The sequence below is a fragment of the Mesoplodon densirostris genome, chromosome 3, assembly GCF_025265405.1.
Source record: "Mesoplodon densirostris isolate mMesDen1 chromosome 3, mMesDen1 primary haplotype, whole genome shotgun sequence".
NCBI classification, from domain to species: Eukaryota; Metazoa; Chordata; class Mammalia; order Artiodactyla; family Ziphiidae; genus Mesoplodon; species Mesoplodon densirostris.
In genome coordinates, this window is record NC_082663.1 from 6,239,719 (window position 1) to 6,251,830 (window position 12,112).

Consider the following 12,112-nt stretch of genomic DNA (forward strand, 5'->3'; position numbering starts at 1 on the left):
ACCACAGCTGGATTGATTTTTGGGGAATATTTCCTTCTTGGGGACTGAGCAATTTTCTCAACCTCTTTCTTGCCGTAGATAGAGAACTCCAAATTTCCTTTGTCTAGAACAGCAAAAGTTCACATTGGCATTTGTTTTGGAAACACAGATCTTTCAAAACTTCTTTGAATTCTTCTCTGTTTAATTTCACTCATCTCCCGTTGTCAAAGGCCATGTTCTTTTCAAGACATACTTCTGTGATTTGCTATATTTCTCTGCCTTTTCACTCCATCTATCTCTCAGTCTTTCTCTCACTCCCTCTCTCTATCAGTCTGTGCATGCTTTGAGCCTGTTTGGGAAACACAATTTCTGGTTCTCTTTTCCCTGCGCCTTTTTGTTCAGTTGAAAGAATTTGCTGGCACCATACTTTTAGTTGGGCTTTAGTCTGAAGCACTTTAATCCATTCCGTCTTCAATAGTAGGTTTGATTTTTTTTTCTGCACATGGCTGGGTTTTAATCACTCTAGGACCCAAGTTCTATCATTTACTGGTTGAGACTGAGAAGCATTTTCCTCTTCCTCTGACAAATCCATAGAATTCTGCTTCCCTTTCATCCCTACTTACAACCAATCAGTTATTTTCTTAGCTTGTATTTTTCTTGTACCTTAACAAATGCAGTCAGCAGCAATACACCCACACTTGTAACATTGTGTTTGATGGCCCTTTCTAGAATAGGGGTCAAGCAAACTCTGGCCTGGGACCAAATCTGGCCCACTGCCTATTTTTTTCAAATAAAGTTTTATTGGAATATAGCCTGACCATTCATTTGCCTATGATCTATGACTGTGTTTAAGGTACAGCAGGCTGTGTTTAGTGTGACAGAGACCTTATAGCCAGTGAAGCCTAAAACATTTATGATCTAGCTCTTACAAAAAAAGCTTGCTGAGCCCTGCTGTAGACTTACAATTCTATTAGAGCATATTTTGCCTTCCAGGACAGGAATATATTTTGACCAAATGTTGGATCACTGCGTAGCTTGGGTTGCTACTTTTCAGTCTCTGATAATTGTTTCCTTGCTGCTCCTGCCACCTAGCAGCTATCAATGCTGTATATTTTAGGTTGTGGGCAGCACTCTATTTCAGGTGCCAATTTTTATGTCAGCAAAGATGTTATAGGTTGTGACAGGTTAATAAACAAACCTCATATTTGGCCTCCCATATCAGAGGTTTACTTCTTGCATACACATCCTGGCCAGTGTGGGCCAGGAGGGAGCTTCTGCTCATCTGGGCTGGGCTGTAGGTGTCCTCCTCATGACAGATGCTTCTGTAATCATTGTACCATGGAGAGAAAGTGCTGTGAGACCTCTCACTGGCATTTACGTGCCTCTGCCCAGGAGAGAAACACTTCACTTCTGCCTACATTTTTTTTGGCCAAAGCATGGCTACTTGGAACTTAAAAGGAGCTCAGAAAGTACACCCAGAAGGAACTCAGAAGAAGGAAATAGGGAATATTTTGGAAAGTCCCTGACCACCGCATCTTCTTTCTACTTTCTTTGGGTTTCGTTCTTTTCCACATTTCTGAAGTGGGATCTTTAATTCACCAGTTTTCAGCCTCCTTTCTTAGTATGGAGCTTGGCAGCAACAGGGAGCATTGAGATCAGCGGAGCGTCACTAGGCCAATCAGGACGTGCGGGGATGTGCACCCGCCGAAGGGAGCCCTTTCAGGAAGGAAGGTAGTGGGGAGCCTGGTCTGGCTGCTTTGGTCAGAGTGCTGCACGTGGAGCAGGGCAGAGCCGGGCAGGCTGGGCCCCTCCAGGCTTCTTCACACGTGTCTCATCCACATCTGACTCTGCACATCGCCCTTCCTGGGGCTGCTTGGCTTCCACCTCCCAAATCTTGTGCAGGCACCTGCGAGGGCCAGCTCTCACCTGGGAGCATTCCAGGAAGGGGATTCTGGTGAGGACTTGCTCCACTTTCCCCTCCCAATTCTGGCACAAATTCCTCTTCTGTTCAACTCTAACCAAGAGCCATGGAGGGAAAGGGGCTCTAAGAAATGTGACTCCCAGAAAAGCCAAATTGATAGTAGGACAAGTCAGCTCAACTTTTAAGATGAACAATTTCCCTCTGAGCACCACTTTTACTGCACAACACACGTTTGCTCATGGGAAGACTTTCAAAATTTTTCACAATTATTTTGCGTTTTACATTTAGATCTGTGATCCATTTTGAGTTGATTTTTGTGAAAGGTGTAAAGTATGTATCTAGATTCATATTTTCATGTGGGTATCTATTTAGTTGTTCTATCCTTTCTCCATTTAATTGTCTTTGTGCCTTTTTCAACATCATTTGACTACATTAATGTGGATCTTTCCAGTCCGTTGATCTATTTGTCTATTCTGCATTACCACTCTGTCTTGATTAAGGTTGCTTTGTACTAAGTCTTGAAATCAGGCAGTGTTGGTCCTCCAACTTTGTTCTTCTCCTTCAACATCGTGTTGGCTATTCTACGGCTTTTGCCTCTTCATTTAAACTTTAGAATCAGTGCGTTGATATCTACAAAATTAACTTGCTGTGATTTCGATTGTCATTGCATTGAATCTATAGATTAATTTGGAAAGAACTGACATCTTGACAATATTGTCTTCCTATTTATGTACATGGAATATCTTCCTGTTTATTTACGTGGAATATTTATTGAGATCACCTTTGATTTATTTCATCATAGTTTTATAGAATATTTTAGTTAGAATTTTTATTTATTACTTTCACACGTCATGGTAAAATAGAGTATGACTATGTATGTGGGAAAGAATGAAAAAATATATATTCTATTACGTATCACACACACACAACACACACATATATATTATATGACACATATACTTAAAGGCAAATGTGTATCATAGATAAAGACTGATTTCTTTTTGCCCAGTGACAACCCTTCAGATTAATTTGTGGTAATCAAATATATAATCATTTAGAATGGAAAATTGACATCATTTCAATAAGGAATAGTCAGACTAGCATTGGTGGAAAGTACTCAGATTTGCAGGCAAGAGGGAGTGATGGTCACCATGATAATAATCTCATTTATGGTGCACCAGTCATGTATTCAACCCCGCCAGCCATGCAGTGTCTGTAGTTCTGTTCATGTGAAGAAACAGGGACTTAGGGAGGCCCAGTGCTCACTCCGAATTATAGTTAGTGATGGAAATTGGTTTCTACCTTCAGTCTGTTGGACTTCAAAGCACTTCACTAAAATATCCTTTTTATAGAAAAGTATTTTACATTAGTCTGTCCTTTACCATCTAAAAGAAGAACAGTACTGTTTAACAAAAAATGAAAAATACACGTGGAAAAAATGAACATACAGGTAATCTGTTGCTCCGTGGAAAAGCCTCCATGAAACAAAGCAGTTGTCACATAATAAATAAAAATGATGTGTGTTTAATAGGCTTGGCAATTAGAAGCGATCCCAAATTACCCCAAAATGCATTGATCAGGAAAGGATGAAACGGTCCAGGAGAGATAGGAATCCATTATCATGATAGTAGGTCATGCCAGGCATTAAAGGCATTTTAGCACATTTTATTTAGTTTGCATTGTATGGTAAATTAAAAAAAAAATCTTTTTAAAGACATGTCTTAAAGGCATTTTCACACATTTTAGTACTAATAAAGACATTTTAGTACATTTCATTTAGTTTACATAACATGGTAATTTTTTTTTTCCACGAAGGGAGGAGGGGTGAGGATATATAACCATATTTAATTTAGATTGACAATGTTTTCACTGTTTTTGTTCACTTTATTTTGAGCTACTCTATTTGTTTTATACTCTGAATTTTGAAAACTCAACTAGCTCCTAAGGAAACAGCCATGGGGGAGCTGTAGTGGCTTCATTCATCTTCCTGTCCACTGGGGCTGGAATAAAGGATGGGGGAGGCCCATGTAATTCAAGGCCTGAGGGCGTTTTGCTGTTTCATTTACTTATTAGCCTTAAGAAAAACACATGATTCAGATGCGGGGCTAGGAAAGAATGTGGTTTATAAGCTTATACATTCTTAATGAATACTGTTCTGTTGTTTTTCCTTGACAACCTTATTTAGTGGAGAAGTCCATATTAAGATGTTTGGAGTTAGACTTCAAAAGGCAAATGCAGAATAAATTGGTGGCTGTTCTCTTTCTGGAAGAGCCCAGATTCTTCAGTGGGCTCAGGTTTTGCAATGGTCAGGGCCACCGGCCTCATGAGCAGTGGCTGACCATCTTAAGCCGTTGGCCATCTGGGAATCTGGTCCCCCCAACCGAGACTGGGGACACTGCTTGAAGCTGGGGGTCCTTCTCTGGTGTGTGGGATGGACCAGGGAATGCCGCGCATCTGGAGAGCAGGGGTGCCAGCCCTTCGGATCAGATTACAAGAGAGGGACTGAGGGCCTTTGTCCGTCCCCTCTTCCCTAAAAGTATATTCACAACCATAGTTTATGCTGGGTTAGCATGGAGATGTATGTAACCTTTGAGCTTAGAATCTTAGGTGTTTTGGTTGTTATTGTTCTGATTTTGAAAGAAATTAAAACATTTCTGTGGGCTCTGTGTCCTCTGTGCCCAGTGAAGAGGTCACCTGAGGCCCAGACTAGTCACTTCTCAGTGATCAAGACGCTGATAGTTAAAAAAAAAAATGTGACATAGAGACTCCAATATTTAAAACCAAAACCCGTGTATCAAGTCTTATTACATAATGTACCCAGCTCAATAAGGCATTGGGTCTTCGACTGATTACAGCTGGATCTTTTAAAAAGAGAAGCACAGGAAAAGCTCCTACAGGTAATGTATTTTGTCTCCCTCTTCCTGGAAGGACTCACAATCACAGACTTTCTGTTCCTTTAGCTACTAATTTTCACTAGACAGTCACGCATATTTTCACACCATTTTCAGTCTTTCTGGAGAAATCCGAGCCAATAAAGTCAATGATTGTTTCTCCCCTACTGGGTTAATGAAGTAAGTGAAAAGCCACACCAGGAAAACAGCTGTCCTGGTTATTTACTGGTTAGCTTTCTGTCCGCAGCTCAGTTAACTTCATTTGGGAAGGTTTAAAGTAAAATCGGTTTTCACGGCTCCATGTGTGTAGCGATCGTGGTCTCAAATTTGATGTCTTCAGAAGACAGGCTGTCGGGTCCCTGTGTACCTCGACCCGTGGTGCCTAAGTGCTGGGGAGCACTGGTGGATACCTGTCACCTTTTTGCAATGATTAGAACATGTATCTGAGGGTAAGAATACAATTAGGCACTTAATCGTGGCCAAAAATAACAATGGAGGGAGATTATAAGAACATCCCTTTGTATCCTTCTGTTTTCTGGCTGTTGTGGAAACAGATTCTTTTGGCCCCTCGAGGACTGGCCACACCTGGTCTAGTGTATCATCTCTGCACAAGCAGGGTGCAGAGCTCTGCTGCAGGGGTCTGCAAGAACAGACCGCCCCCAGCTCTCTGGGCTGGAGCCCTGGCTCTCTCCCCATCAGCTCCACAACCCTGACACCTTCTTTCAGTTCAGGGCCGTGCATTTTTTCAGCTGTAGAACAGTGCAGACACCAGTGCCCACCACTCCCATAGGGCTGTTGTGTTAAAGGGCTTAATGTACCTGAGTGCTTAGCACAAAAATATAGACCTGAGTATTTGCTATGATTGCCTTTTTTTCCGGGTATCACTTGATGCAAATAATTGGGGGAGAGAGGAAAGGGAAATGAAGACATTGAGGGTGGGCAGGGTCCCTTTTCTTTCTGCTGGGTGTCAGCCTGGGCCCTGTATGGTGGTTTGGCTGATCTGCTTTGCTTCCCCGCTCTCCCTGTGGTTATGGCCTGATATCTGAAGGGGGCACGGGGGGCATCTCCAGGGTGAAGTTAGAGATGCTCATGGCACGGAGTGAACCCTGTACCAACCAGAAAAGATGAAGCCTTCCCCAGGCTCTGGTATTTGAAAGACCCGCCCCAAACATGCCAGATTGTACTGTAACTTTTGATATGCTAAAAGCTCAGTGGAAGTTCTTAGGGCTGCGGCCATATGGGTTTGTTGTTGTTGTTTTGCGGTACGCAGGCCTCTCACCGCTGTGGCCTCTCCCGTTGCAGAGCACAGGCTCCGGACGCGCAGGCTCAGCGGCCATGGCTCACGGGCCCAGCCGCTCCGCGGCATGTGGGATCTTCCCGGACCGGGATACGAGCCCGTGTCCCCTGCATTGGCAGGTAGACTCTCAACCACTATGCCACCAGGGAAGCCCAGCCATATGGGTTTTTGATTGAAACTCCTTTGAGTATTTCACCAACTAAATATATTGGGTGAGGATTAAAGATCTTAAGCTGTGTTCCATTTCGTAGTGTGTGCTGTTCAGAGCAAGGTTCCAGCATGTTTGGAGAAGTTAAAGCCTAAATCTAGGCTTGGATAATCAAAGGAAGTATGATGTCTATTACATTGTGTGAAATTGTATAGAATTGTAATAGTGTGCCTTTTAGGGGGTGTCTGACTAGAAAGAGATAAATAGAAAATGAATATTAGTGTGCAAATGTGGATTTTTAAAAAATACATTAATAAGAGGCCAGTAATAAATGTCCATTTTCTTTTTGCTACTGGAGCCCAAGAGAGGTGGGGAAGGAAACCAGAAAACTGACACATTCTTCTAAGTATTTCCTGCTCTCTCATCTTCTAGACCCTTTTCTATTAACCTATGTTCCCATTAAAACATTAATTGCTGTGCATTAAAAGAAAAACTTCTCCCTTGAGAGCCTGAGATAGTTTTTAGGTTTTATTTAAATAAAACATTTCAAATCCATTTGGAGGACTTAATTTCCTACAGTTGGGGTATTTCTGATCCTCTGGTGCAGGCAGTGAAGTTGGTTGTCTTATTTTATCCGTACCTTCTGTGTTCTTGCATTCACTTTTGAATGAAATCCATTTCTCCATTTACCAGGGAAAATTTGAATTTGATGGCATGGCTGTTTTGCATTATTCAAATATCCAATACTGGGTTATTTATATAGAAAAAACATGGTTATTTAATAAGAAACTTAAATTTTCAAAAGTTCAAACTTTTCCTTCTGAAATCACTTTTAAAACCTGTTATATTTCAACACTGAATAACGTTGATAACATTTTGATAACAAGTCATGGGTACCACGGGTTTTCTAAATTGTACCTTTGCAATATTCTTTTTTCTCTCCTTAGGAAGTTGAAGACCACGTGGCATTTTTAATAACAGTTCCAACTGCCCTGGCGATTTTCTTTGCTATCTTCATCCTCGTCTGCATCGAGTCAGTGTTTAAGAAGCTGCTCCGCCTTTTCTCTTTGGTGATATGGATTTGTCTCGTGGCCATGGGCTACTTGTTCATGTGTTTTGGAGGCACCGTCTCTCCCTGGGACCAGGTAAGGTGTTGAAATGCTCTTTGTGTTTGTTTTTCTGTGCTTTGATCTGTAACATACCAAGTTCTATCACCTTGGCCCTAAACTGTAAACAGGAGACCAATAGCTGAGAAGGAAGTCTTCTGAAACAGCTGTCTCAGGGATGTCCCCATGATGAAGTCACTCAGCACCCGTTTTAACTCCTCAGACCTGCTGGCCATTGGGGTGCTGCCTGGGCTCACCTGGTCACGTGTTTCTTCTGATGGCTAAGTCTGCATTTACACCTCTCACCACTTGGTCTTGGTAGCTCCATTCTCCTCTAACCCCTGAGTTTCCCATTATTCTGGAATCCCTCTGGGACTAGAGCCTCACTTTGTGCCTCTAAGTCTCAAAGACTGGTCATGGCCCTTGAACTCTTTCTCAGTGACTGGATCTCCCTTCTTACAGACAGATGGCTGTGCTACTGACTTTGTATCAACGTGATAACATCGTAGCAATAGGGAGACCCATAGTTCTTCGTGTTGAAACTGGGGAGGCTCTTGACTTAGAAAATGGCTCTGTCTGGAGGATGTTAGGTCTTTAGGAGAATGTAGTCTAATGGGCTTTTCCCCGTGTACTGCTGCTACAAGGCTGTAGCCTGCTGACTGCTTGGTCAAGTGCTGGGTTGTCCAGGGCGCAGGTGTGGGCTGCAGATGGGGATGTGCTAGTTACTAGCTTCAAGTGTGTGATGGAAGCCAAGGGGTCCTGGCGCCTTCCAGGGAGAGATGAAACTGAGCACCCAGAGGGCTGTCCTGAGTTGGTGGGGACTCAAGAGCCTGGGGCAGGAGAGGAACAGGAAACACAGATGGATAGAGGAGAAGTCATTAGGAGGTGAGGCCCAGGGAGGGTGCATTGCTGTGGAGGCCAACGGAGAAGAGAGATTCAAGATGGGAATGCATGAAAGGGTTGACGTGCCTGAACTGAGAGAGCGCTGGGTGAGCCCAAGGATGAGGTTTCCAGAGACTTCTGTCCCGTGACCTCAGCCAAACCATCATCCTCTTTGGGCCTCGGTTTCTTCTGCAAAGGAAGAGGCTGGACGAAGTGAACTCAGGTTGGTCCCTCTGGCTCTAAAGGATGCTGTGATGGTGAGCACAGGTGGAAACAGTGCCTTTCCTCTCCTGCAGCTCCCCGAAGAGGCCCCAGTGCTCAGGGAAGCTCCCCTGGCCGTTTCCTCCTCACGCCCCCGTTCAAGCCTCTTGCAGGGCTGGGCACCCCCCCACTCCTGCCTCCACGCTCCGGCCAGCTCCTTCCCCCCCTCTGCTCCCCCTTTGTCCTTCACACGCCCTCACCCAGCTGCCATCGACGGCATGCGTGGCCCAAGGTCCCTCCACCTTCAAACCAGTGCACGTGGACAGAAACAGAAAACCGGTTAAAAGCGTCATTTGCTTTCTGTGGCGTGGACCCAGTGGCCTCTCCTAGCACCAGTGCCACCTTGTTTTAACAAAATAGTTTTAGAAGAAGCCTTACCATCTGGAACGGCAGTTTCCTTTTGTTCAGAATTCTCTGAGCTTACTTTTCCGTGTGAATTACGGAATCAGTTTGTCACGTTCAGTGAAAGCTCTAGTGTTACTTTCATTAACCTCATCGGGCCCCTTCCCAGAGCAGCCTCCCCAGATGTCCAGCTGCCACCCCACCGGGCCACCCCCCAACTTTCTTGTTTTTCTGTAGCGCTCATGGTGATCTGCAGCACCTCAGAGCACGTGACATACCCCTCTCTTTGTTAATCAACTGTCTCCCCTGCAAGAATATATAAACTCCTTCCGGGGTTGGGGGGTGGATTTGACCATCATCGGCTGTTGTGTCTTCGCACCTCTGAGCATTCTCTGCCAGTAGGAGCACCCAGAGCTGCTTGTGCAGGGATTTCCTTAGTGGATGACTGTAGTTTTTCACTTTCAGATTTGTTGTTGGATTTGTGTGTGTGTGTGTATCCACTTGTTCTGTTTTCACTTGTCTGCTGGTTTTATAATGTTCACTTTGGTTTTATTGCTGCTATCTGCCCGCTTGTACAAGATCTCTCTAAGCATCTTAAACATATCTATCTCACAGTCATTTTACTTCCATGTTTTCCAGATTGATTCCCCAGGTGTTGAGTTGGTTGGCTCAGTTCCTTGGCATCAGCTTTGACGTTGTTGTTTCCGACTTTAAGTTGAACTGGGAGTCTTCACCCCCTGACCCGTGACCCACCCTAACCCTCATGCCGCCAGGGCCCTGGGCAGAGAGAGCTCCTGCGTGGAGCCTCAGCCCCATCGATGTGGCAGGTGGCGTTGGCAGGCTCCTAGGAGCACAGCTGTGTGTGCCTGGTACCCAGAAAAGGCCACAGCCGGGCTCGGCGGTGGTGGCTATTTCTGGCCACTGTTTCTAAGTGGGGGGCTTGGCCAGGGTGCATGCCTCATGCTGGAGGGCTGCTCACACCTCTTTTTGCTGGAAGAGGGGTGCTTTGGGCCCTGAGCCTCCACTGGAACTTGAAATCCTGCCCAGCACTCCCGGCTATGCCAGCCCCTTCAGCAGGGGACTTGAAATGTAGTTATTCTGCCAGATTGACCCCAGGTTTCCTCTCTGGCGTCTTTTGGTATCAGCACCACAGATGCAGGCCCCTCACTGAATGCTGACCTTCCAGAAGTGTTAGAATAGGCTCAGTGCACTTGAGGAAGTGAGCTCAAGGAATGGTTCCTACTAGAAGGTGTTTCCATGAACAGTATTGCTGTGAGGGGATGCAGGAGACCACCTGCTGCACTGACGGGGATGGTCCACACAGGAGCCCTCACCGCTGATGCCAAGGGCAAGTTCAGGGGTCCCAAGGCCACCCTGAGACTTAATCGCGTGCTAGCAGGACTCACAGAGCTCACTGAAAGCTGTAACACTCATGGTTATGGTGTCTTACAAAGAAAGAATACAGATTAGCATCGGCCAAGGGAAGTGCTCAGGAGAGCTGCCAGGTCTAGAACCTGCATTGTTCCCTCTGTGGGGAGTCACGACAGCCCTGCCCTCCTGGCGACAGCATGTAGCGCTGTGCATGGGGAATACCGCCTGCCTGCGAGGCTCAGCAGAGCCTTGTGTGTCCGGGGTTTTGACTGGGACTCCTCACGTGCTGCCTGCATGGCTGACAGTCAGTCTCAGCCTCTCTGTAGACAGAGCTGACACTGCGTGGCCCTGAGCATCCTGCGTGGATCGCATTTGGACGGTCTGCTGGCCAAGGCCCCCAGGCAAACAGAGTCCTACCAGGCGGGGCATTCCCGGGGCCTGGAGCTCCCCTCCCAGGAGCCCAGGGCAAAGGCAGAGCTGACTCTGGGTGAGGCTGGTTCTTCCCTGCACAGGTGGGTCGAGTGTAGATCTCGGCCGTCCACAGCTCCAGTGCAGAACCCAGAATAGAAACAGCCGGCATGGGCATCATCTGGACGGTGCCACTCCTGTTCTGGGTGCTTCCCTTACACAAACCCATCCAATCTTTGCGTAGCTCCATGGGGTGGGCGCCATTGTACCCAGGCTCCCCAAGGGCCCAAGCTTCCACACCATGGCCGGGCTGCAGGTGAGCAGGACAGGACACTTGAACTCATGGGTCTGATTCCAGAGGCCACTCTGATCCATGATACGATGGTTCTCAAGAGGGAGCGATTTCACCCCCAGGGGACATTCGTCCCTGTCTGGAAACGTCTTTGATTGTCACAGCCTGGTTGGGGGTCATCTAGTGAGTAGACACATAGATGCTGCTCAACATGCTACAAACACCCTACAAGGCACAGGTCTGCAGCATCACCAAGAATTACCCATCCCCAGATGTCTGGGGTGCTGAGTCCGAGAAACTCTGTGTTTTAAGATGTTCCCCCTCAATGGTGTCTTTTAAATTTAGACCCAGTGCTCAAAGCCTCAATAAGTGGAACTGTAGAGTTGCCAGGGCACAACTTCAGAGTGATGGTTCCGTTTTGATCAGGCAAAGATGAGTGATGTCACAGCATGTATCCTGGAGAAAGTACCCTCAGGGGAAAGGGTGGCAGCTTTGAGATTGGTCACCAGCGTGGTTTGGAAGGGGTCCCTGGGGAAATAAGGAAAACACGGAAGACGAAACTTCAGTGCCTTTGCCCTCACAGCCCTGACTGCGTGTGGAGGGCTCGCATCTTAATTCAGCTCAAGACGCCCCCAGCTCGGAGTCCCTCCTACCCTGTGCTGCCAGCATCCCAACCCAGCTGACACTTGTTCCCCACAGCTGCCTCCTGGACAAAAACTATTTAAAAATGATATTTTGTTGATGGTTCCAAACATTCAGAGGGAAGCCGGGTGGTAAATTGTAGAGTTTGGGGCTCCAGCTGTTACAGTGACAGCGTCTGCATTTTGCAGGGAAATTCTCTGCCTGCTTCTGGCTCAGACTGATTTGCTGAAATGCCCACCATGTGCTGTGAAGAGCTCCCCATTGATCAAATGGTAGAGGGGCTGTTGACACACCTTCTCTTCTTTTTCTGAATGTTTGAAAATACTTGACCAATTTTGAACTCAGCAGATGAGGATTCAAGGTGTCTGTTTCCTCTGTTCTGTTAGGTAAAGGAAATGGGATAATTTTTATTTTATTTTTTTAAAGACACCAGCGGCACGGTGTCTGGGGCCCACAGACCCCTCTTCTGCACGTGCCCGGGCCACCACATGACATGACAGCGCTTCCTGTCTGAGGGCCTCTGGAACACAGGGCCTTCCTGATAGGTAAGTCCTGTTGAAAGAGGCTTAATG

The 12,112-nt window shown here is 46.2% G+C and overlaps 1 protein-coding gene across 3 annotated transcripts in view; it reads left to right on the top strand.

Annotated features, from left to right (window-relative positions):
• Positions 1-12,112, top strand: part of ADCY2 (adenylate cyclase 2) — a 440,892-nt gene that overhangs the window by 12,059 nt on the left and 416,721 nt on the right. For all 3 annotated transcript variants that reach the window (XM_060092712.1, XM_060092713.1, XM_060092714.1), the window contains exon 2: positions 7,184-7,381. In XM_060092712.1, coding sequence (XP_059948695.1) covers positions 7,184-7,381 — 198 coding nt within the window. The remainder of the gene's footprint in view (positions 1-7,183; positions 7,382-12,112) is intronic.